Here is a 26,501-nt window from a genome sequence, read left to right as displayed (position 1 = left end):
CACTTTAAACCAAGTTCTTGCTTGCCATTGCCCTCTTGCGTCCTTGTAACCTTATCCCTGACCTCACTACTCTCAACATCCTGTACACTGGAACTACAATTTAGGTTCCCATTTCCCTGCTGAATTAGTTTAAACCCCCCCCGAAGAGCACTAGCAAATCTCCCCCCCAGGATATTGGTACCCCTCTGGTTCAGGTGAAGACCATCCTGTTTGTAGAGGTCCCACCTACCCCAGAAAGAGCCCCAGTTATCCAGGAAACCAAAACCCTCCCTCCTACACCATCCCTGCAGCCACGTGTTCAACTCCTCTCTCTCCCTATTCCTCGCTTCGCTATCACGTGGCACAGGCAACAACCCAGAGATAACAACTCTGTTTGTTCTCGCTCTAAGCTTCCACCCTAGCTCCCTGAATTTCTGCCTTAAATCCCCATCTCTCTTTCTACCTATGTCGTTGGTGCCTATGTGGACCACGACTTGGGGCTGCTCCCCCTCCCCCTTAAAAATCCCAAAAACACGATCCGAGACATCACGAACCCTGGCACCTGGGAGGCAACACACCAACCGTGAGTCTCTCTCGTTCCCACAGAACCTCCTATCTGTTCCCCTAACTATGGAGTCCCCAATGACTAATGCTCTGCTCCTCTTCCCCCTTCTCTTCTGAGCAATATATAAAGAGTGAACAACCATGGTCCCAGCACCAATCTCCATGATACATTGATTTTCAGTGTATATGGAAGTTTCATGTGTTCCTCAGTGTACACCATCTATACTTGTGATGAAATTGAAACTGAATATTCATTCATGGCATGTGGCGTTGCTAGCAAGAATGTATTGCTTATCCCTAATTGCTCTTGAGAAGGTGGTATCTTTCAATTAATATCATGTAGAACTTATTTATGATTTTTAGTTCAATTTTTTGTTATTTAGGAACAAGAGTAGGCCATTCACCTTCTCAAGCCTGCTCCACCAATCAATTAGATTATGGCTGATCTGTACCTCAACTCCATTTACCCATCTTTGCTCCATATCCCTTGATAACCTTATCTAATAAAAATCTATCTATCCCAGTCTTCTCAGCTTCAATTAACCCAGCAGCTAAGCTTATTATGGGCAGAGAATTCAACATTTGGAATATCCTTTGTTAAGAAGTGCTTCCTGATTGCTCTCCTGAATTACCTAGCTCTAATTTTAAGATGATGACCACAAAATTCAGTTGTGCAGTATGTGTATTTTCAACACTAAGAGTGCCGTTTTGTATTCATAATGGTGTCCGTGCCTTGGGCACACACTACTGGTGTGGGTAGCATCATATGCCTTTTTGAGGAGGTCATTAGTGCATGTGCTGTGAGTATGCAAAGTAGACAGATCATGATGTCAGCCAGTGTGTAAAACTGATTTGACTCTAGCGGTGCCATTTCCAAATTCAATATTCCAGCTAACATCTTCTCAATCTTGCACAGCTGATCATGGGTTCAGCAGCAGGAAAGACCACCCTCACTAATACTATTTTAAGGGATCATCAATCACTTTCAGGTTAGTTGCTGAGCGATTTATACTGGCTGTTGCTGAGTTAGTCGAAGTTCTTGGAGAATTGGCATGGACTCGATGGGCTGAATGGCCTCCTTCTGTGCTATAGTGACTCTATAATTTGTACTGCTTCTCAAAATTGGCAACGTTAACGGGGAACAATGTGGCACATGGTAAAGGACTTGGTTTTCACTTTAAGGGTTCTGCTCAGATCAGCTGCTCCAGTCATGAGTGCTGTAGTTTCTATCCCCCTTGGACTTCAGCATAACAGGCAGAATAAGCAGTGGAGGATAAGCTGCTCGAAAAGAGAGAAGGGGGAGAAGGACTCTCAGTAGTAGGCTATATCCACCCAGGGTCTTCAAGGAGAAATTCTTCTACTTCATCCTAAGCCAAGAATAGTGTGTGTAATGTCTCCATTTTGTATGAAGACAGTCACTGAAATCTACTACTTTTTGTAGGCAGACATACAGCCTCAGAGCAGGGCGAGGACAGCACTGCCAGTGGCTGTAAATGTGACAGTGGCCATGAATTTCTTCCTTCCAGGCTGCAGCAGGCAACATCCAGTATCTCACAGTTCGCCATCCATTGATGTATAAGGGACATCCAGTGGCTGCAAAGAGGGGATTGTGTTACATTCTCTCTTTCCAGAGAGAAACAGGCAGAGCATGCACATGGCTTCGCCAGGATAGAGGGCTTCCCTATGGTGCAAGGAGCCATTGACTGCACACAGGTCGCATGCATATTTAGAGATGTGCTGCAACTGCAAAGGTTTCCATTCCCTTAATGTCTAGCTGTTTTGTAACTGTACTCAGAACATCATGCTTGCCAATGCCCAGCGTCCTGGCAACAGCCATGATGCGTTTATTCTGCACAAGTCAGCATCAGCATTTTAGCCACCACAAGAAACCAGAAAGTGGCTACTGGCCGACAGGGCCTATCCACTGTCCAGCAGACTTATTACTTTGGGGTGCAAGCCATGCAAAAGTTGGCAGCATGCATAGAAGAGCCATGTGCCACATGAAATGTCATTGAGCAGTGCATTGGGCCGCTTAAATAACAGAGAAGTCCTGCAGTACTCTCCAGAGCGCATGTCACAATTCGCTGTTAACTGCTGCATCCCACACAACCTTGCCAGTATGAGGCCACCAGATATACATTAAGCGGCTGAGGAAGAGGAAGGAAGGAGGAAACCAACATAGACTCTTTCCGACCAAGCTGTCCATGATCAGATCATCCGACTGTGGTACCAGTGAACACAACCCCAATTTGCCATTCAAAAACAGTCCCACGCCTTTCCTTCCCTGTTACTGACCATCACTGCATCCACTTGGCCACAATGCTAAAATAAATGCCACCATAAAACAAGCATTCTAAACCTACTTTATCAATCAAATCATCCAATATTCCATATAAAATTCAACTAATCACCTTTGTGCATTTCCTTGGGATCTGTCTCTGTGTACCTTTGCCTGTTCTAGTGCTCCTACACAGTGCTACCCCAGTGTCTGCTGCATACTGACTTTCAGTGGAACAGACTTGAGCAGCTGCTACCCTCGAAGGCCATCTTTGGACTGCACTATCTTGGCATGGACAGCAGCTGTCTAGGCTGGCTGACAGGTAACAACAAGGGCACTGGCAGAGTGGCAGTGATGAGAAGACCAATGCTATCATCCTGAGAGAGGACAGAGATTCTTCCACCACATAGACACTGCCACACCACCTCAGCAATCCTAGTAATTTCTTGGAGGACAGATTGTTGTTCTGCTGTGAGATCTCGCAAGCCCCTTTGAACATAGCTATTCGCAGCCATGATGGCAGCAGTTTGATCATGCATGGTAGCAAGCTTGCATGCCCTCAGTCTGAGCTTCCACCATAACACTCAGATATTGCATATCTTCTACTTGTGCTGCAATGAAAGCTGAGACATTGCCATCAGATACCTCATTATGGTTGGGTCCATAAGTGTTCTCTTGGAGTTGGCCACCACTTCCACGCTGGAAAGGATGGGCTCCAAGCTCTGCGCAAAGTCCACTGCAAGGTTCACAGAATCACAGATTTATTACAGCGCAGATGGAGGCCATTTGGCCCATCGTGCCCGCACTGGCTCTCTGAAAGAGCAATTCCCTCAGTCCCATTCCCCTGCCTTCTCCCCATAACCCTGCACATTCTTCCTTTTCATATAACTGTCTAATTCCCTTTTGAATGCTTTAATTGAACCTGCCTCCACCACTTTCTCACTCGCTGCGTGAAAGGTTTGTCCTCATGTCACTTTTGCTTCTCTTGCCAAATACTTTAAATCTGTGCCCTCTCGTTCTTGATCCTTTCGCGAGTGAGAACAGTTTCTCCCCATCTGGTTAGTGTCAGATTTCTTCAATCTCCTTGACAGTGACTGCAGGATTTCTGGCAGACCTGCCAATGCAACAAAGCACTTCATTGTGCATTCCATCATTTTTTTTTTCTTTTTGCTGCTCCATCGAAGTTCTCTGCAGCAGAATTCATGCACAACCTCACCTTTGGCAGGCTAGCACCTGCACTACCCTCGCCCCACCGCCACACCACCCCCCCCTGCACCCCCCCCCCCCTAACCCCAGCCCTGGCTGCAGCCCACTCATACCCAATGTCTCACCATGTGCAGATCCTGCCTCTAAGCTACCCTCTAAAGTACATGCAATGTACGTATCTGAGCTAGTAGCTGTGAATGTGAGAAGGAGTGATGGTGTTTCTTCATCATCAGTCTCCACTTCCTCTTCCACTTCTTGCTCCTGCGCCACTGCCTGGCCAGGTTGCAGTTCTTGGGTATCTGAAAGGAGAAAGGCGCAAGGGTAGGGTTGCAGTGAGGAGAGGGGAGAAAAGCAAGAGATGCATCTTTAAACCACCTGCAGCGTGTAAAACAGAAGAGATTATGGGATGAGGGGGACATGAGATGTGAGGAGGAAGAGCGAGTCTGAGCATTCCGTCATCTTCATTACTTTCAGCCCCACTGCTGTCCAGTCTCAGTTAGGGAAGCTCCAATGATGAGATCAAACCACCACCACCGCCCCACCACCCCCCCCCCCCACCCTCCCCACCTTCGATTGGAGTGAGGACTTGCGGCTGTGCCTGTCCCCTACTGATTTGCTGCTGCTGCCTGCGGTTGTCCCACATCTTGTCCTGCAAGAGAGAGGAAAGTGTGTCAGTGCTTATGGTGTAATGCATTTAGGTGATGTGCCTTTCCTGGCAGTGTGCACAAGCTGTGAGATGTGTGTGTGAAGCTTGCAGCAGTGCGAATTTTGTGAAGGTGAGATGAACCTATGAATGTGAAGTAGGAGCCGTCATTGATCAAGACTGTTGGTTGGTGAGTGAAGGGGTAGGTGAAGGGGTGGGGTGATCGTGAATTGTGCAGTGTGTGGTGCTAGTAGTTCATTTGTAAAATGAATTCACTGACCTTGATTACTTGTGTAAGATCATTAAACTTCTTTCTGCACTGCATCCAAGTCCTCGGGCTATACTGTTGGCCGTGAGTGCGATGGCTATCTGCTCCCATTAACTTTCCAGTGGCTGGCTGGAGCCCTTCCTGGTTTCCTGTGGACAGAGGACATCTCTCATCCCATCCTCCTCCTGCATCAAGGCCTCTAGATCTGCATCGGAGAACTTCGGAGCACGCTGTTGCCCTGTTGTGCCCTTCTTGTGTCTTTCCCAGCTCAAACTCACTCTTAGTATAACTTCCAGCACCTGCTGCAATCAAAGTGCACCTTCTCTTTTAGAGTTGCAGGATGTCATTAAATAATAGAAGTTAGCTTGAACTCATGCTAGCCTCTCATGATTTTGCATCTCCTGGCTCCGGCATGCACCAACTCAATAGCACATTTAGCACTGGCTGCATGTTGCAATCTTGTAAATGAGCAGGCAGCACAAAGTTTGCATACTGCCTGGATTGGAACAAATAGGCGCAGGTTAATTACACATTGCAATCCCTGTGCCGTTTTCGGGACTATCCAATTTTGCTCCCACATCTCCTTGTTCTTGATTACCCCAGTAAATGAAATAGTTTCCTCCATATCTACCCTATCAAAACTCTTAATCATTTTAAATACCTTGATCTTCTGTATTCAAGGGAATACAAGTAAAGTTGATGCCACTTGTCCTCATAATTTAACCATTTTAAGCCCCAGTATTGTTTTGGTGAATCTGTGCTGCACTCTTTCCAAGGTCAGTATATCCTTCCTGAGGTGTGGTGCTCAAAATGGAACTCAGTACTTAGGATGGGGTCTGACCAAGTCTCTGTACAACTGCAGCATCATTCCTGCCATCTGAGTGAGATTGATAAATTAGTTCTGAATTATGTGCAATGAACTCACGTTGCCAGTAGCTGAAGTGAGACTACTCCAAACTTAGTTAATGTAGGATTCGAGAGACAGTGAAAGAGACATCCATTGCACGAACCTGAATAAGATCTGAATCCAGAAACGGAAGTTGAAAAGGTAAGAGAGGTGGCTCCCTGAGCCACCCAGTCCTCTGCTTAAATTTCTCTTGGAATAGGAGATGTTTATGACTGCCTTCTCCATTGGTGGACATGCTGCCAAGGCCTTAAACCCTAGAATTCCCTCCCCAAACATCTCGGCCTCTCTATCTCTATTCTCCTTTAAGACACCCCTGTTATAATATCTCCTTTTGTATCTTAGTGTCAAATTTTATCAGATAATCATCACTCCTTGGGAGCACTTTGGGATGCTTTACTATGTTAAAGGCACCATATAAATGCAATTTGTTATGTTGTATCTGACCTTACCAACTTTCAGCCACCTTACTCAAAGCGAAACGTACACACAAGGTCTTAAGATTGTCATTGATGTCCAGCCCTTTACACAGCATGGTGACCCCCTCATTGTTGATGTGGTTGGTGCTGAGTCTGAGCTCGAGTAGGGAGTCATTGAATTTCAGCGTCTCTCCCATGGCGAGTGCTCCTTCATTTCCAAACCCATTACAGGAAAGATCGAGGACCTTCAGGGTGATATTCATCTAAAGATAGAAGACATGCTGCGACTGTATGGAAATGACAGACTGTATTTAGTAGGACTGTGGTAATGAACATGCGACTATAATTATTGCGCTGATGCGATGCTGCAGAGAGGCCACAAATACAACCAGGACCACCTTCAGCTATGACCAGCAGCAGAGTTTGCTTCTCCCTGAGCCTTTGGGCCACAATTTATTTCCCATACAGCTGAGGGTTATAGGCAGACCTGGAAGACTCTGCATTTTCCCTTTCAGTGTAATGAGAGAAAGCAAAACAACACTTGAGGAAATATCCTGTCTAGCACAGTAAATGGTTCTATCGAAACAGGATGTAGGGGTTTAAAGAACTACTGGCCCTCCAGCTTTCTTTTCACGTCCACGTATAAAATCATGCAATCTTACAGCACAGAAGATGCCACTTGGCTCATCGTGCCTGGGCTGACTCTTTGGAACAGCTATTCAATTAGGCCCATTACCCCACTTCTTCCCCAGATCCCTGCAAATCTTTCACCAAACTTTCAGGCAATGCGTTCACACCTGATGGGATCAGGTCCAATGCTGGTTTTTCCACCCTGCCTGATTTTACTCTCCATTGAGGTCAACAGTGCGTAATATTCGGTAGGGTGTGAAGCCATCAAACAATCGTTTCTCCCAATCCCATGAGTTTCCCGCAAAGCGAATTAGGTTAATATCACCCCCTCAATATCTAGACTCACGGTCACTAAGCTGAAGTACTGGAGGGCAGCCTGTGTCAATGGAACTGTACCCCAACATGAGGCACTCCCTTCAGAAAAAGAGGAAAGAGGAGAGAAAAGTAAACATTGGCATCTAGTGAAAGGGCGTATGCTCTCACCCTTAATCCTGCACTTAAAGCCACTGCACCCTGCATTTGGATCTGGTTCCATCTCAGGTTCAGTATCTCCAAACTTTCGTTGGTTGCTTTGAGCAAAGAAAAGAAAAAAAAAATAAGCAGATGGAACACCCTATTTAAATTGTAATTACAGTAACAAAATAAAATTAAAAGTACTATTAAGATATAAGCAGATTGGCAGATTCTAAAATCAGGACCAAATCCATGTGGCAAGGAGTGGCAGACTCTAGATCAGGGTTGTCCAACATATAGTCCGCAGGCCAGGATCCAGCCCGCTGAACGTTTCCATCCTGCCCGCGGCTATAAACTGTTCTCGGGGCCGTTCCTCATCCTCAGCGTGACTGGAGATGCAAAATTTCCATTGTCAGACAGGCTTTTAAACTATTGCGCTGTCAGTTTCACAGCCGACAGCTGCTGACACCAGGAACAGCCATTTCCCAATAGACTCGGGGTTTTCCGGCAGGTTCTGACTTTCTTTTAAAAAGCCCGCCGGAAAACCCCAAGTGTTGGGAAACAGCTGTTCCCGATATCAGCAGCTGTGAACTGTGAAACTGACAGCGTGATTTTTTAAAAAAGGACTGACCAACCATCTGTTGACCGTTCCAATCTCTGAAACTGTGTGAGAGAGGGGGGAGAGACAGAGAGAGAGAGAGAGAGAGTGGGGGGGGGGGGGGGGGGTGGAACCGAGAGAGAGAGAGGAGGGGCAGAGAGAGAAAGATAGAGGGGGACAGAGAGAGAGAGGGTAGGGGACAGAGAGAGAGGGAGGACAGAGAGAGAGAGAGAAGAGGCAGAGAGAGAGAGGAGGGGCAGAGAAAGAGGAGGTGTAGAGAGAGACAGGGAGAGGGGCGAACAGAAAGAGGGGGGAAACAGAGAGACAGAGGAGACAGAACGGGGAACACTGGAGACATGGGCGATGGAGAGATGGGGGGGGGGGGAGAAATACAGAGGGGGGGGGTTGGAGAGGGAGACAGAGAGGGGGGGAGAGGGAGACAGAGAGAGGGGGAGAGGGAGACAGACAGAGAGAGAGGGAGAGAGGGGGGAGAGAGTCAAAGAGTCATTTACTTACGGCACAGAAGGAGGCCATTCTGTCCATTGAGCCCATGCCGGCTCTCGAGCTATGCAGTTAGTTCCACTCCCTGGCTTGATCCCCGGAGCTTTGCAAGTCTATTTCTCTCAGGTGGCAATCCAACTTCCTCTTGAAGTCATTGATCATCTCCACTTCCACCACCCTTGTGGGCAGTGAGTTCCCAGTCATTACCACCCACTGTGTAAAAAGATACTTCCTCATATTCCCCCTGCATCTTTTGCACAAAACCTTCAATCTGTGTCCCCTAGAGGGGAAGGGGGAGGGAAGAGAGAATGAGGTATACACACAGAGAGCATGGGGAGAGGGGGGGAAAGAGATCAAGGTCTCTCCTGAAAGATGGCCATCTATCCAGAATATTCTGCATCGCTACATCAAGTGTGTGGGCAGAGACTGACTACTTATGCAAGCAAAAACAATACCAGGTATGTCACTAAATCAGTTTTCAATATAGTGATGAGAAAATAAGTCAATAAATTAGTCTTCTCATTTTCTTTAAAAAAATGCACATTTGTTGTTGTTTTTATTCATAAGATAAATTTTTAATGCCTTTATCTTTCGAAATTTGCTCACCGGTCCCCAGGCCGAGCAAAAATTGGAATGCGGCTCTCCACCTGAAAACGTCGGACAGCCCTGCTCTACATGAAGCATCCCACTTCTTATATTTTAATATTGTGTACTATACTTCCATAAACTTTTAACCTGTCATCTCAAATTGCTCCAACCACCTCCTCCACCAGCAGAGACTGACTTGCAGCACCAATACTTTACCTTAGTGTTATGAAGCTCAAAATGCTCATTCCAAGCACAACAGAACTTTGGAAAGACAACAGTCATCCTGGCTTTATCATCCTGAGCCTGATATAAATTGGATGTGGTTTGGGGAGATTCTTAAAATATTGATAGTGTGGCATTCATTGAAATCACGCTGCACATATGCCCCCTCAAACAAAGGAGTAATGAGCAAAATTAAATCTGTCACTTGTATCTGCCTGAGTATTACATTGGTGAATGGATATTTTGCCATTATTCTGTGGGAATTTTGTACATCATGATACCTGTGGTGAGCTTCTTCTAGGAGAGGGAGAAAGGAGGAAACACAAGTAATAAGCATGCCTGCTGGGCCTCCATGATGGCTTGGTGAACAAATTCACTGCATGTTATGGTACTGAGCCCATCAGAACTTTGGAAGTTCAGTTTTTGATCTCTGCACTTGGTTAGGTGATCTAGGTCAGGATTTTACAATTGGCCTCAGTGCCATGTCACAATCAGTGCTCAGACTCCTGGAGGCTTTACGACCCCTCGGGCTTTGTTATTCAATAAGATCATGGCTGAACTACTACATCAACTTCCTAACAGCACTGTTGGTGCACCTACACCCCAAGAACTGCTGTGGTTCATGAAGGCAGTTCACCACTACCTTCTCAAGGGCAATTAGGGATGGGCAATAAATGCTGGCCTAGCCAGCGATGCCCACATCCCATGAACAAATAAGAAAACTTACCTGCCCGATCCCCATATTCTTTGATTCCCTTAGTGTGCAAAAGTCTATTGATCTCAGTCTTGAGTACAGTCAATGACTGACCATTCACAGCCTTCTAGGGTAGAGAATTCCAAAGATTCACAATGCTCTGAGTGAAGAAATTCTACCTCATCAGTCCTAAATAGTTGACCCGTTATCTGAGACTATGACTCCTAATTCTAGACTCTCCAGCCAGTGGAAGCAGCCTCTCAGCATCTACCTCACTAAGCCCTCTAAAAATGTTATATGTTTCAATGAGATCATCTCTCATTTTTCTAAACTTCAATGAAGACAGGATTGTGCTAGGCTGTGACGCCTTTCCTACTCAAACAGCCTCCTCAATGTCTGGGCTCATGCTTGAAGAGTGACCCATTGGGCAAGATATCAAAGCGTGATTGCTGCTGTCTCTAGTGCTGACTGTGGCGAGGAGTGGGGAAGTAAAAGATGTCTCCTTGTTAATTGTATATTAATTGTGTTTAATTGTATGTAGGTGGTAGGCATTAATTGAACCCCTATAAATGGACACAAACTAAGGTTATGGTTGTTGGGTTAGGAGTTGTATGCTTTTTATGTGTAACTCTGTAAATAAATATAAAAGTGTGTAAAGATTGGCTCCAGTTCTATCCTTCACCAACTGACTTTCTGGAGTAGAACATCCTTGCCTGCTGAGCGCATTGTTGATTGGCGAAACAAGTGTGTTCAACCCCTACCTTCTTACCGACAGAAATAAATCTATATTGTGTAGAAGAACAAGGCCAAATAAATAATCAAACAGTGTCTGTGGAGTTAATGCTCACCTAACATTTGTCCCAGGAACTCTGCTCCTTGGTCTCCAAACTCATTGTAACTGAGATCCAGCTCTGAAATTCTGAAATTAGACTGTGAGTACAAATTTGAGCAAAATAACAGAACCTACGTACTTTTGAATCTTCCTTCAAATGAACAAAAATGAGCTTATTATGAAATAAAAACAGAAAATGCTGGAAACATTCAGCAGGTCTGTCAGCATCTGTGGAGAGAAAAACAGAGTTAACGTCTCAGTTCTGTAACTTTTCACCAGTTCTGATGAAAGTTCACAGACCTGAAAAGTTAACTCTCTTTCCCTCTCCATAGATGTTGCCAGATCTGCTGAGTGTTTCCAGAATTTTCTGTTTTTATTTCAGGTTTCCAGCATCCGCAGTATTTTGTTTTTGTATGAGCTTATTATGTTTCCTCTTAGTTTAGCAACTGTGATGCGAAAGCAACTCAGTAACAAGAATTTAAGGAAGCTTACTACCACAAGGATCTGCCATCTAGTGACCTAACATGAGATCTCCACCATTGTGGATATCAGTATCCAAGTCACATTAAGAAGCAGTCGAACCTACTGCACATAACAAAGGATGTGGATGCTAACAACATTCCAACTATAATGTGGAGATGTAGAGGAAAGGATAGCGAAGATGATTCTCGACAGGGGCGAGAGTAACAGGGTAGTTGTTATGGGGGACTTTAACTTTCCAAATATTGACTGGAAATACTATAGTTCAAGTACTTTAGATGGGTCAGTTTTTGTCCAGTGTGTGCAGGAGGGTTTTCTGACACAGTATGTGGACAGGCCAACCAGGGGCGATGCCACATTGGATTTGGTACTGGGTAATGAACCCGGCCAGGTGTTAGATTTAGATGTAGGTGAGCACTTTGGTGATAGTGATCACAATTCGGTTAGGTTTACCTTAGCGATGGGCAGGGACAGATATATACCGCAGGGCAAGAATTATAGCTGGGGGAAAGGAAATTATGATGCGATTAGGCAAGATTTAGGATGCGTAGGATGGGGAAGGAAACTGCAGGGGATGGGAACAATCGAAATGTGGAGCTTATTCAAAGAGCAGCTACTGCGTGTCCTTGATAAGTATGTACCTGTGAGGCAGGGAGGAAGTTGTCGAGCGAGGGAGCCGTGGTTTACTAAAGAAGTTGAAGCGCTTGTCAAGAGGAAGAAGAAGGCTTATGTTAGGATAAGACGTGAAGGCTCAGTTAGGGTGCTTGAGAGTTACAAGCTAGCCAGGAAGGATCTAAAGGGAGAGCTAAGAAGAGCAAGGAGAGGACACGAGAAGTCATTGGTGGATAGGATCAGGGAAAACCCTAAGGCTTTCTATAGGTATATCAGGAATAAAAGAATGACTAGAGTTAGAACAGGGCCAATCAAGGATAGTAGTGGGAAGTTGTGTGTGGAATCAGAGGAGATAGGGGAAGTGTTAAATGAATATTTTGCGTCAGTATTTACAGTAGAGAAAGAAAATGTTGTCGAGGAGAATACTGAGATTCAGGCTACTAGGCTAGATGAGATTGAGGTTCACAAGGAGGAGGTGTTATCAATTTTGGAAAGTGTGAAAATAGATAAGTCCCCTGGGCCAGATGGGATTTATTCTAGGATTCTCTGGGAAGCTAGGGAGGAGATTGCAGAGCCTTTGTCCTTGATCTTTATGTCGTCATTGTCGACAGGAATAGTGCCGGAAGACTGGAGGATAGCAAATGTTGTCCCTTTGTTCAAGAAGGGGAGTAGAGACAGCCCTGGTAATTATAGACCTGTGAGCCTTACTTCGGTTGTGGGTAAAATGTTGGAAAAGGTTATAAGAGATAGGATTTATAATCATCTTGAAAAGAATAAGTTCATTAGCGATAGTCAACACGGTTTTGTGACGGGTAGGTCGTGCCTCACAAACCTTATTGAGTTTTTCGAGAAGGTGACCAAACAGGTGGATGAGGGTAAAGCAGTGGATGTGGTGTATATGGATTTCAGTAAGGCGTTTGATAAGGTTCCCCATGGTAGGCTATTGCAGAAAATATGGAAGTATGGGGTTGAAGGTGATTTAGAGCTTTGGATCAGAAATTGGCTAGCTGAAAGAAGACAGAGGGTGGTGGTTGATGGCAAATGTTCATCCTGGAGTTCAGTTACTAGTGGTGTACCGCAAGGATCTGTTTTGGGGCCACTGCTGTTTGTCATTTTTATAAATGACCTGGAAGAGGGTGTGGAAGGCTGAGTTAGTAAATTTGCGGATGACACTAAGGTCGGTGGAGTTGTGGATAGTGCCGAAGGATGTTGTAGGGTACAGAGGGACATAGATAGGCTGCAGAGCTGGGCTGAGAGATGGCAAATGGAGTTTAATGCGGAAATGTGTGAGGTGATTCACTTTGGAAGGAGTAACAGGAATGCAGAGTACTGGGCTAATGGGAAGATTCTTGGTAGTGTAAATGAACAGAGAGATCTTGGTGTCCAGGTGCATAAATCCCTGAAGGTTGCTACCCAGGTTAATAGGGCTGTTAAGAAGGCATATGGTGTGTTAGCTTTTATTAGTAGGGGGATCGAGTTTCGGAGCCACGAGGTCATGCTGCAGCTGTACAAAACTCTGGTGAGACCGCACCTGGAGTATTGCGTGCAGTTCTGGTCACCGCATTATAGGAAGGATGTGGAAGCTATGGAAAGGGTGCAGAGGAGATTTACTAGGATGTTGCCTGGTATGGAGGGAAGGTCTTACGAGGAAAGGCTGAGGGACTTGAGGTTGTTTTCGTTGGAGAGAGGGAGGAGGAGAGGTGACTTAATAGAGACATATAAGATAATCAGAGGGTTAGATAGGGTGGATAGTGAGAGTCTTTTTCCTCGGATGGTGATGGCAAACACGAAGGGACATAGCTTTAAGTTGAGGGGTGATAGATATAGGACAGATGTCAGAGGTAGTTTCTTTACTCAGAGAGTAGTAGGGGCGTGGAACGCCCTGCCTGCAACAGTAGTAAACTCGCCAACTTTAAGGGCATTTATGTGGTCATTGGATAGATATATGGATGAAAATGGAATAGTGTAGGTCAGATGGTTTCACAGGTCGGCGCAACATCGAGGGCTGAAGGGCCTGTACTGCGCTGTAATGTTCTAATGTTCTAATCTGTTGACCAGAGCTAGCTGAGAACCCCCAGCCACCCCAAGCCAAGGTGTTACAGTGCAGCTACAACACCTGACAAAGAGTAAAATGTCCCAAGTGCATTCCATCCACAAAAAACTGAATAAATCTAGCCCAGCCAATTACTACAAAGGACACTTGACCCATCAGGCCATGTACAACCTCCTGTACACCATGGACTCTACCCAACTCATTTCCCAAGCATGTTGGCTGACAAGATATTTCTGGCATCCAAAGAGAACTGATTACCAGTGTCAAGAAAACACAATATGTCAAATGAGGAATTTTTCATTTATCGGTAGAAAACTTACATGAAACTTCGAATGGCAAAACCTCTGCAGTTAACCTTTTTTAAAAAACTGGCAGCCAAGATGGCCACCATAATGTGCATCTGAAACACCTTTTCATATTCAAAAATCCACCCAGAGCCAGAGGTTTGAGCAGCATGGACCCGGGACAATGGCTTGCGCTAAATGATTGAATTACCTAAAATTACTTCATTAGCACAGCAGTCAAGACAATTCTAACTCATTGAGTTTGAAAGAGCAACCCCCCCCCCCCCCCCCCACCCCCCAGTGTAAATTGGCATCCTAGGGCCCTTGGAGCCAATTCCTAACCTTAAATTTTATTTGAATGTTCCAGAAAACCTAAAGCAGCCATGTGACCATCTGTCCATCTCGGGGTAAACTTTTTTTTCTCTTGGACAAAGGGACAAGCAGTAACTCAGACTGTGCTGCAAGTCATCCTTTCTCTCTCTCTCTCTCTCTCTCTCTCTCTTTCTCCAGATAACACAAGTTTGAAAACTGTCTGTGACTGTGGATCCCTCCAAGCCTACAGATTGCTACAGCCAGAGAGCAGAAGAAGAGAACCAACTGCATGTCTGCCTCCAAGAAAGCCTTGAGCCAAGCAGGCCAACCGCAAAGTGCACTTTGACCAGCCAAGGACTTCAAGAATACAGCTTCAGCCAGAAGATCACCAAATCACCCACTCCACAGACTGTGTATTTAAGTTCCATTTATTCTGGACTCTAATACATCCGCCAAATCTATTTTTCCCTCTGTAATCTATCTGTGTATGTGTGATTCTCGTGTGAATGTGTGTGTGAATGTGTAGCGTAAATTTATTATTTAATCTAGATCAGTTGTAGATTGTTAAGTAAAAACTCACCTCTTTCTTGTTTAAACTCAAGAAAACCTGTCTGATTGGTCACATTAAAGGTAAAAGGTAAAACACTCACTAAGGTGGTAAGCACAACCACAGTTTTAAAAAGGGAATAAACCCTGTTGCGGTCAAAAGAGGAAGGACAAGAGGGTCGCCTGAGACCCCTCCTCATCTGGCCGTAAAATAAATTTGGGGGTTATAGTCTGTGATCATAACCCAATGACAAATGAGAAATTGGAAGTGGGAAATCAAATTGATTCCTACCAAAATTTTAAAAACTTCAATACAGGTTTTCTTGTGGTTTTTGTTGCTCGAGTACTAACATATCCATGAGCTTCCAATGGTTGGACATGTTGATGTATGAAAAACCCAAGCCTGCATAAGACAGCATTTTGACTGGCCAAAACTCCCCAAAGATGTGGTGGCATTCTGTAACACTTGCCACACGTGCCAGGTTGTGGGGAAGCCCCAACCTTCAATAAAACCTGCACCCCTAATTCCCATGCCAGCTTTTGGGGAACCCTTCAGCAGAGCGCTGGTGGATTGTGTGGGACCCCTGCCAAAAACAAAAGGGGGCAGTCAAGCACAGTTCTGTCAGACAGTTAGGGAAGAAGGAGACGAAAAGAACAGTGAGGACAGATTAGAGGAGGGCTGGGAGGATCCCCAACTGGAAGCCCCTTCTGCCGGTTAGCCAATCCTGAAAACTTGGGACAATTAAGCTCTACACTCTCCTACGTAAATGCAGATCAAACAGCAACCCTACCAAGGCTACTAACAGCATTTACAGAAACCTGCAGGGACAAGGACAGTTCCTAAACAGGCAAACAAACAGTGAGGGTGATGTCTCACCTAGTTGAAGTGCCACAGGGGAGTGTAGTGAAGTTGGACAGACATCTATCAGCAAGAATGTGGATCAACCCACTGAAGAACCCAATGATTAGGTTCCAATTTGTCATGATCCTGTCTTTTTTTTCCCACCGGAAAATAGTGGTGTATCGTTAAGACAGCAAAGGCTCAGTACTGCTTTAAGAACAAGCAGGCCTCAGGAGTTACCGAGAAGATGCATTCTCATTGCCTTGGATACAGCCATTCGGAGACTCCGAATCAAAGGGTGCATTCTCATTGCCTTGGATACAGCCACTTGGACTGAGCATCAAGAGATACATTTGTTACAATTTAATTTTGAACTGGCTTATAGTGCAAACAGCCTGTTCTAAGACAGAAAACACAGACAGACAGCTGCGTGTTAGCACCTGAAAGAAGAGCTCTCAGCCCATTTTAACTGAAGGAAGAAAATTTAGTCTGTTTAATTATTATTATCTCCCAAAATTCTAAAAAAAATCAAGCCAAAACAGAGATCTCTGATAATTTAAACTGAAGGAAGGGAAGTTAGACTATGACAATCTTTTATCCCTCAAAAACTCTAAAGTCAAATTGATTCATTTAAAAAGTGTTTGCAAGTCATTAATTGTTGAAATTCATCACTGGAGAAGGAAAGCATCACTTACTGCTGGAATTAGACTACAGATTATTCAATAGAACCTTTTTCTCTCCCCATCGGACAGCTGTGAGGACTTCAAGCAACCTTGAACTTTCTCACCTCCAGTAGGAGCATAAATTTGCAAGGACTCTAATTTTTTCTATTTTAAATGTTGTTTATATCTTAGTAGTGTTTAAGAATTTCGTTTTTCTAATTAAACAGTTAATTTGTTGATTTAAAGACACCTGGTTTGGTTAGCCTCATTCGGGGGTTCATAGATGGTACAATTTGGAAAGCTTAAAATGATATGTTAGGCGATCTGTGGAGGGACGGGATTGAATTAACAGTGTGTTTCTCCCACCACAATCAGCATCGTATATTTTGATTGGGGGCTTTGACTGGAGCGGTCAGTCTTAACAAATTTGAAAGAGCAACCCCCTTCCAAGTGTAAATTGGCATCCTGGGCTCTGTGGAACCAATTCCTAACCTTGAATTTCATTAGCAGGTTCCAGAAAACCTGAAGCAGCCATGTGACTGTCCATCTTGGAGGAAGCTGTTTTTTCCCCTTGGACAAAGAGACAAGCAATAACTCAGACTGTGCAGCAGGAAAAGGTTACATGCCATCCTTTCTCTCTCTCTCTCTCCCCAGATAACACAAGTTTGAAAACCGTCTGCGACTATGGGTCCCTCCAAGCCTAGAGACTGCTACAGCCAGAGACCAGGGGAAGAGAACCAACTACACATCTGCCTCCAAGAAAGCCTTGAGCCAAGCGGGCCAACCATAAAGTGCACTTTGACTAGCCAAGGACTTCAAAAATACGTGATTCTCGTGTGAATGTGTAATGTAAATTTATTATTTTACCTCGAGGGGTTTTAGATTATTAAGTATAATATACTCACCTCCTTCTTGTTTAAACTCAAGAAAACCTGTCCAATTGGTTCTTTCATGATCACATTAAAGGTTAAAGATAAAACACTCACTGAGGTGATAAGCACAACCACGGTTTTAAAAAGGGAGTAAACCTTGTTGCGATCAGAAGAGGAAGGACAAGAGGGGAGCCTGAGACACCCCCACCCCCCCTCCCCTCACCTGGCTGTAATACCAGTCTAACCATTGCACCCACTCATAATATCTGCAATTGTCCCAGCATCTCAAGAACCATCATGTTTAATGGAGTATTTGACCATGTCTGTCGTATTGCTAGAACCTTCAAATCCCAGCCCAAAACAAACATCTAGCCAAGCTGTATTTTTTGATGGGATCAGCCCAGGTGTAGGAAAAGATTATCTGGCTGCTATCTTGGTTGCAAATAAGGGAAAAGGTGGGAATGTAATGTCATAAATACTCAACTGTTAGTCCAACTAGGCTGTCTAATAGAAAAACATGCAATGGAGATGCCAGCCAGTTCTCAACTCATTTGGAAATAGACTGGAGTATTTCACTGAAAGTCTTTCTCTTTACTTACGGCTAAAGTTTCGGCAAAAAATACAGCATCATGGCTTTTCAGTTTGTTTCCTGCAGGTAGGAGAAAAAAGCATGGATGGAGTTACGATACATTGTATGACCCTTGGGATTTCATCCAATGAGAACATGATAGTGCGAAGTGCTACAGGTTATAGATTCTGTTGTAGACAGGAAATAATGTGTGGGCCAGGGAATAATGTGTGGGACAGGGAACTGGATGAGATGCTGACCTTTCAGCTTTGGGAAGTGTGTACAAATCTAGCCCAGACTGATGGGCTGGAAGTCTACTCTGTCTGCTGGCTGTAATGAATTGTGCCGAGTGTGTGTGTTTGTTCGAATAGAGTTCATGCTTGATCTGGGAGCGCTTGATACAAAATGGACATTCCATTCCACAGCATTGAATTGCCTCACTGTAAGGAACACAAAATAAATAGTACAGTTACTGTTAGCAGATTTCTTAATGGTTACCGTCACAACAACAGGTTGTTAGGTTAACAACAATAACTTCACTTATGATTCACTCACGAGTGTTTTTTAAAATAATTACAAGCTTTACTACAGTGACAGATTTGTTCTTCCATTTATATTAAATGGCATGCAAATAATATAACCATCTCCAAGAATGCTTTCTGATGTCAGAGACCAACAGAAGCTCTGGGGTGACCAGCTCCTGCCCTCTAGGCTCCCGCACGGCTGCATTGCTCCTGATCCTCGAGAGTGCTCTGATGTTAAAAGGGATCTGGTTCTATTCTTATTCTATAACCTTTGCCGATGCTTACATAGGTTGCGCCTTTAACTGAGGCTGCATTTTTAGGTCTTTACTCAGCTTATAACGTTTTTAGCCTTTGCCTGTGTACTACAAACTTTGCTTAAGTGCTTAAGCCAAATGTTTAACCTGTTCCCTAGACCTATTGTTCATATAGACAATGTCACGCTCACCTGAAGTGCACGATTGAAATACAGAACCCAAATTGAAGAGTTATAAAAAATTGACTTTTCCTTTAAAAAGAATTGTTAAAGTGCAGAAGGAGGCCATTCAGCCCATCATGTCTGCACCCGCTGTCCAAAAGAGCAATTCACTCAGTTCCATTCCCTGCCTTCTCCCTGTAACCCTGCACATTCTTCCTTTTCCTATAACTGTCTAATTCATTTTTGAATGCTTCAATTGAACCTGCTTCCACCACATTCTCAGATCTTAACCACTCTCTGCATGAAAAAGTTTTTCCTCATGTCACTTTGCTTCTCGTACCAAATAGTTTAAATCTGTGCCCTCTCATTCTCGATCCTTTCACGAGTGAGAACAGTTTCTCTCTATCTACTCTGTCCATACCCCTCATGAGTTTGAATACCTCTATCAAATCACCACGCAGCCTTCTCTTCTCCAAGGAAAACAGTCCTAATTTCTCCAATCTATCTTCATAACTGAAATTCCTCATCTCTGGAACCATTTCATGAATCTTTCTGTAGTCTCTGCAATGCCCTCATGTCTTTCCTAAAGTGCAGCAACCAGAACTGGACGCAATACTCCAGCTGAGGCCGAACTAGTGTCTTATACAAGTTCAACATAACTTCCTTGCTCTTGTACTCTATGCCCTATTAAGAAAGCCCAGGATACTGTATGCTTTATTAACTGCTCTCTCAACCTGTCCTGCCACTTCAATGACTTATGCACATATACACCCAGGACCCTCTGCTTCTGCACCCCCTTTAGAATTGTGCCCCTTATTTTATGTTGTCTCTCCATTTTCTTCCTACCAAAATGGATCACTTCACATTTCTCTGCATTGAACTTCATCTTCCACCTGTCTGCCTATTCCACCAACTTGTCGATGGCCTTTTGGAGTTCTACACTATCCTCCTCACAGTTCAGAATGTTTCCACATTTTGTATCATCTGCAAACTTTGAAACTGTGCCCTGTACACCAAGGTCTAGGTCATTAATATATGAAAGGAAAAGCAAGGGTTCCCAAACTGATCCCTGGGGAACTCCACTGCAAACCTTCCTCCAGCCCAAAAAACATCCATTAACCACTACTCTTTGTTTCATGTCACTCAGCCAATTTCGTATCCATGTTGCTACCGTCCCTTTTATTCTATGAACTATAAGTTTGCTCACAGGTCTGTTGTGTGGCACTGTATCAAATGCCTTTTGAAAGTCCATGCACCCCACATCAACAGCATTGCCCTCATCAACCCTGTCTGCTACCTCCTCAAAATAAACTCCAATAAGTTAGTTAAACATGATTTTCCCTTGAGAAATCCATGCTGGCTTTCCTTAATTAACCCGCATTTGTCCACGTAACTATCAATTTTGTCCCAAATTATTTTTTTTAGAAATTTTCCCACCACTAAAGTTAAACTGACTGGCCTGTAGTTGCTGGGCTTATCTTTACACCCTTTTTTGAACAAGGGTGTAACATTTGTAATTCTCCAGTCCTCTGGCACCATCCTGGAGTCTAAGGAAGGCTGAAAAATTATGGACAGTGCCTCTGTGATTTTCACCCTCACTCCCCTCAGTATCAGGATACATTCCAAGCTAAGAGGTGTCCATTACACCCATTCTGAAAACATCAAGAGACATTTTTGAATTGAATAGTTTCTTCGGAAACAAAGAAGGTGTGAAGTAGCCACATCCTGGGCCATTGTTGGTCACCACAGGGAGGGGGCACTGTGTCTCCCAACAGAGGCAACATGTGGGAGAATTTTTGACTTTAAAAAGTAGCTTTCTGGAGAGAGAGGGAGAGGATCAGAGCAGCATCACCAAAAGCCTGTCCAGCCAAGAGCTGAGAGAGACAGCAAAAGCCAAAGAAGGAGCCCTGCTGTGAAAGCAACACTTTAACTTATTATAGCAGAGAACTGAGAATGGTCACCATCTCCAGATTGAAGTCTCAACCACCGGAGAAAACTACAAACAACCAGGCCTGCAACTTTAAAAGAGAAATTGATGTCCAAAAAGATTAAACAGGTTTACCATGGACCCCGAAAACCTACCTCACTTCAAACCACTTACCCCTTTCTCTCTCTCTCTATCTTTTCATATGTGTGTGTATGTGTTTTTGTGTGTGTGTAAATGCGTGAATGGGTCCAGTTGTGTCAATTTTGGAAATGGATATTGCTCAATAAGTAGTTAATCTTCTGATTAAAACCTACAAGAAAACCTGCTGCTGTCTGTTTATTTGACAAACAAAACACAAAGGGATTAAAACCCTAGTATCAAAAACACTTGCTGCAATCTGTTCGGGGGTGAACAGTGAGAACCACCCACACCCCTTAACACCTGGTCATAACAACAAGATTAAATTCCCTTTCTCTCTCATTCACTCTACCAAGAAGAATGCTAAAAGAAAGGAATACTGGGATAGATTGGTTTTTAAAATCATCTTAAAATATTCTAGTCTGGCCACTACCTGAGATATCAGGATCATGCAGGGGGAGATGAACAAAGATCTCCAAACACCCCCTACCCTGACCATGATCTTTTTATAAGATCACCTGATAGCCCAAGGAAGGCTTGTATCGGATGTCACATATGGCAAGATATTGGTTGTGTGTACAAATGTGAGGCAACTGGCATGTGGAGCTGCATGCTAAATTTGAACTGAAGATCTGGTCTCAGATGAGCGCAGTTACTTGACAATGGCTGGACATGCAATGGTTAATGTGGCTCAGGAGAGTGAGACAATCTTTAATATCATCAAGGCACTGATGCATGCTCCACAGAGAAACTATCAGGATAGAGTTAAACACATTGCTATCTGTCAGAGGGATTGTAATTGAAGTTGGAGAGGGATATAGAATTTGGATTGGGACAATTGAGGGCTAGGGAGAAATAATGCTTAGCAGGAATTATCCATAAGATATTTATGGGTAAAGGGAGAGCTGGAGAATCTTTTAAGTCAACGTATTGCTTGATAATATGTTACATTACACCTTTCTTTTATTGACACGAGTTCAAATCCCACCATAACAGCTGGTGAAATTTAACCTGAATTAATTAATAAATCTGGATTAAAAAGCTAGTCCAGTAATATTGACCATGAAACTACCAGATTGTCATAAAAACCCATCTGATTCACTAATGTCCTTTTGGAAGGAAATCTACCATCCTTATCTATCATCCTTATCTGGTCTGGCCTACATGTAATTCCAGACGCACAGCAATGTGGTTGACTCTTAACTGCCCTCTGAAATGGCCTAGCAAGCCCCTCAGTTGTCCACACAGCCTGCTGTGGTTCAAGAGGCAGCTCACCACCATTTTCTCAAGGGCAATTAGGGATGGGCAACAAATGCTGGTCTTATCAGTAATGCTCACATTCCATTTACGAATTAAAGGAAAATCTCCTGGAATATGCTCAACTAGAGTTGGCAACCCCACTAGAGGTGCATTGATTTATATTGGGTCTACATAGGGTCACAGCTGAAAGGAGGTGGACAATAGCTGGCTCCTGAACTGCACTCTAAGCATTATTATTCTATAATCAATTCCAATTGTCACCACTTTCTTTATTCTATGATTCTATGAATGTACTGCCTGAAAGTGTGATAGAGGCAGATTCAATTGTGGCTTTCAAAAGAGAATTGGACAATTATCTGAAGAGAAAAAATTTGCAGGGCCACAAGGAAAAGGGTGGGGGAGTGGGACTAAATGAGTTGCTTTTGCAGAGAGATTGTCCGAATGGCCTCCTTCTGTGCTGTGACTACTCTCTAATTCTGTATGATGCATTATGATTTTCTTTGTCTGTAGAATGATGGCTATCATTTAACGAGTGAAATTTAGACTAGTTATGCTTATGAAAAGGTAATTTTAGTCAACTGTAACTCCAAGATGGTCCAAGCTAAAGCCAGAAAGAAAGTTAATTGACTCAGAGTAATTGCTCATTCTGTGTCAAAAGGGGGGGAATGTTAAAACATTTTGAGATGATTGAAAAGATCAATTTGTCCCAGCGTTCCTTTCTTCTAGTATTTTTAGTGGTAGAGCAAATGAGAGAGAAAGGGAACTTAATTTTGTCTCTCTCTATATATATGAACAACAGGTCTGGGGAACAGGGTAAGCATTTAGCCTAAGCACTTACTGTACTACAAACAAAACTTGTAGCACAGAGATAAAGGCTGAAAAGATTGTAAGTTGGGTAAACACTTAAAAAGTGGCCTCAGCTAAAAATGCAAACTGCATATTACGTAAGCACAGGTGTATTATAGTCTAAGAATAGAACCAGGTCCCTTTTAACTTTAGAGCATTCTTGAGATCAGAAGCAGTGCAACCATGTGAGAGGCTGGAGGGTGGGACTGGTCAACCCAGGGTTTACATTGTTCTCTACCATCAGAGAGCGTTCTTGGAGGTAGTCAGAGCCTGGGAGCCAGGTTGTATTATTTGCACGTTGTGATGGCATCTGCAGCCTGCAGGACCCATGAGGAAACAGAAGGATGAACTGCCCATGGTTAACAAAGGCGGTCAAGGAGAGTATCCAATCAAATACTGAGGCATACAAAGCGGCGAAATTTAGTGGTCGGCCAGAGAATTGGGTATTTTTTAGGAACCAGCAGCAGATGACTGAAAAGCTATTAAGAGGGAGAAATTGATTATGAAAGTAAATTGGCAAGAAATCTAAAAACAAACAGAAAGTGCTTCTACAGGTATATAATAAGAAAGAGAGTAGCTAAAGTGAGCTTGGGACCCTTGGAGGATGCGACTAGAGATTTGATAACGGGGAACAGGGAAATGGCAGATAATTTAAACCAATATTTTGCATCGGTCTTCACGGTGGAGGACAATATAAACATCCCACAGATATCAGATAAGAAAGGTGCTAATGGGAGGAAAGATCTTGTAACAGTCTCTATCATGAGGGACAAAGTATTGACAAACTAATGGGACTAAAGGCATGACCTGATGGCCTGCATCCAAGGGTTTTAAAGGAAGTGGCTGCAGAGATAGTGGAGGCATTGGCCAAAATATTCTAGAACTCACTGGATTCTGGGAGGGTCCCAGCAGATTGGAAAACTACTAATCTGATGCCCCTGTTCAAGAAGGGAGGGAGACAAAAAGCGGGGAACTATAGGCCAGTCAGCCTAACATCAGTCATTGGGAAAATGCTAGAGTATTATTAAGGAAGAAATTGTAAGACATTTAGAAAAGCTTAACGCAATCAAACAGAGTCAACATGGTTTTGTGAAAGGGAAATCATGTTTGACAAATTTGCTAGAGTTCTTTGAGGATATAACAAGCAGAGTTGATAAAGGGGAACCGGTAGATGTAGTATATTTGGATTTCCAGAAGGCATTTGATAAGGTGCCACATAAAAGATTATTGCACAAGATAGGAGCTCACAGTATTGGGGGTAATGTATTAGCATGGATTGAGGATTGGTTAACTCACAGAAGACAGAGAGTTGGGATTAATGGATGTTTTTCAAGTTGGAAAGATGTAACTAGTGGAGTGCCACAAGGATCAGTCCTAGGTCCTCAATTATTTACTATCTATATTAATGACTTGGAGGAAGGGGCAGAATGTAATATATCCAAATTTTCTGACAATACAAAAATAGGTGGGAGGGCATGTTGTGATGAGGACTAAGGAATCTGCAAGGGGATATAGATAGGTTGAGTGAGTGGCCAAAAACTTGGCACATGGAGTTTAATGTAGGAAAGTGCACTTTGGTAGGAAGAATCAAAAGGTAGACTATTAATTAAATGGAGAGACACTCCAAAAAAGTGCAGCACAGAGGGATCTGGGTGTTCTTGTGCATGAAACACAAAAAGTTAACATACAGGGGCAGCAAGTAATAAAGAAGGAAAATGGAATTTTGGCCTTTATTGCTGGGGGTTGGAGTTTAAAAATAGGAAGTCTTGTTAGAACTGTACAGCATGTTGGTGAGGCCGCACCTGGAGTACTGTGTACAGTTTTGGTCCCCGTATTTAAGAAAGGATATACTGGCATTGGAGGCAGTTCAAAAGAGATTCACTAGGCTGATTCCTGGGATGAAGGGGTTGACTTATCAAGAACGGCTAAAAAGGTTAGGCCTTTATTCATTAGAGTTTAGATGAATGAGGGGTGATCTTATTGAAACGTACAAGATTCTGAGGGGCTTGACGGGGTAGATGTTGAGAAGATGTTTCCACTAGTGGGGGAATCTCGAACTAGGGGACATAGTTACAGAATAAGGGGACACTCATTTAAAACTGAGATGCCAAGGAATTTCTTCTCTCAGAGGGTAGTGAATGTCTGGAACTATCTACCCCAGAGAGTTGTGGAGGCTAGATCACTGCAAGTATTTAAAGAGGAGGTAGATAGATTTTTGAAATATCGGGGAGTTGAGGGCTCTGAGGAGCTGGCATGAAAGAGGAGTTGAGGTCTGGGGCAGATCAGCCATGATCTTATTGAATGGCAGGGCGGGCTTGAGGGGCCAAATGGCCTGCTCCTGCTCCTATTTCTTATGTTCTAGGTATAAACTTATCTGAACAGATAAGCATTGTTGAATGCTCTGGCAGGTGCATTGACCCTGGTACAAAAGATTTTTTTTTGGAATAGAATGTTCTAATTGAAATTGAAAACAAAGACTCAGCTTGTTGAGATAACTGAAACTAGTTGGGACCAGATAAGAGGGTGAGACAGTGCCATCCAAGCTCAGATGGCAGGAAGGTTTTGTTTTACAGGCATTACAGGTTGAAGAAAGTGAAGACTGGATCTAGGAGCGGTTTGTGTTGTTTAGAGGAACCGATTAACGAGATCTGGCCATACAATGCACAGGATTATCACTGCAGGGCATGGCTAACAGTGACACTGGGATTTCATGCTGCCAAACCTGACATGGGGAGAACTGAGAAGGTTCTGGAGAAGTACATTATTTTTCTTTTGGTGAAGTCTGTGCCTGTGGAGTTCAAGATTAAAGTGAAACTACTGTCAGTTGGGAATTGTGGCTGCATCTTGGAAGACAGGATCCGGAGACCTACCTGAGGAATTTCAGAGTTGTGAAGAACTGTGTGACTGTAATTTGTGGTCATGCTTGCTGAAATGACTACTCAGAGGACATGTGAGACCCATCTTTGTTACATCTGATAATAGATGTGTAATCTTTAAGCTCTCCCTCTCTCTCTCTCTTTATATATATACATACATGTATATCAATTGTGAAATTTTTAAAAGTGAAATCTTGTTCGTTTGGTTTTTGTTTCCTAAATTGGGGTCAGTCGGTGGATTCGATTCTTTTGGTTTGTTGGTGATCACCACGGGGATCAAAATAATATCATTTAATATAAATGGAAGACCAAGTCAATCACTGTAATAAAGGTTGTAATTACAACATGGATGAATCATAAGCAAAGTTATTGTCGCCGGACTAACAACCCTTGTTGTGACGGTAACCACTAAGAAATCCTCTAACGGCTACAATAGTAAATACTTGTCACTTTTAGATTAGGATCTGGAAAGAGGAATTTGCTGCCTTAGGTTGTGCATTGACCCA

The 26,501-nt window shown here is 43.6% G+C and overlaps 1 protein-coding gene across 1 annotated transcript in view; it reads right to left on the bottom strand.

The window, feature by feature from the left end:
* The window catches only part of LOC137373307 (leucine-rich repeat-containing protein 74A), a 75,001-nt gene that overhangs the window by 36,643 nt on the left and 11,857 nt on the right, over window positions 1-26,501 (bottom strand). Inside the window, exons 5-8 of the mRNA XM_068038129.1 lie at window positions 18,041-18,090; window positions 10,796-10,877; window positions 7,375-7,460; window positions 6,330-6,524 (exon numbers count right to left, since the gene is read on the bottom strand). Of these exons, the coding sequence (XP_067894230.1) occupies window positions 6,330-6,524; window positions 7,375-7,460; window positions 10,796-10,877; window positions 18,041-18,090 (413 nt within the window). The remainder of the gene's footprint in view (window positions 1-6,329; window positions 6,525-7,374; window positions 7,461-10,795; window positions 10,878-18,040; window positions 18,091-26,501) is intronic.

This window comes from Heterodontus francisci, chromosome 9 (genome assembly GCF_036365525.1).
Source record: "Heterodontus francisci isolate sHetFra1 chromosome 9, sHetFra1.hap1, whole genome shotgun sequence".
Lineage (NCBI taxonomy): Eukaryota > Metazoa > Chordata > Chondrichthyes > Heterodontiformes > Heterodontidae > Heterodontus > Heterodontus francisci.
This window is presented reverse-complemented; position numbering and strand designations above follow the sequence as displayed.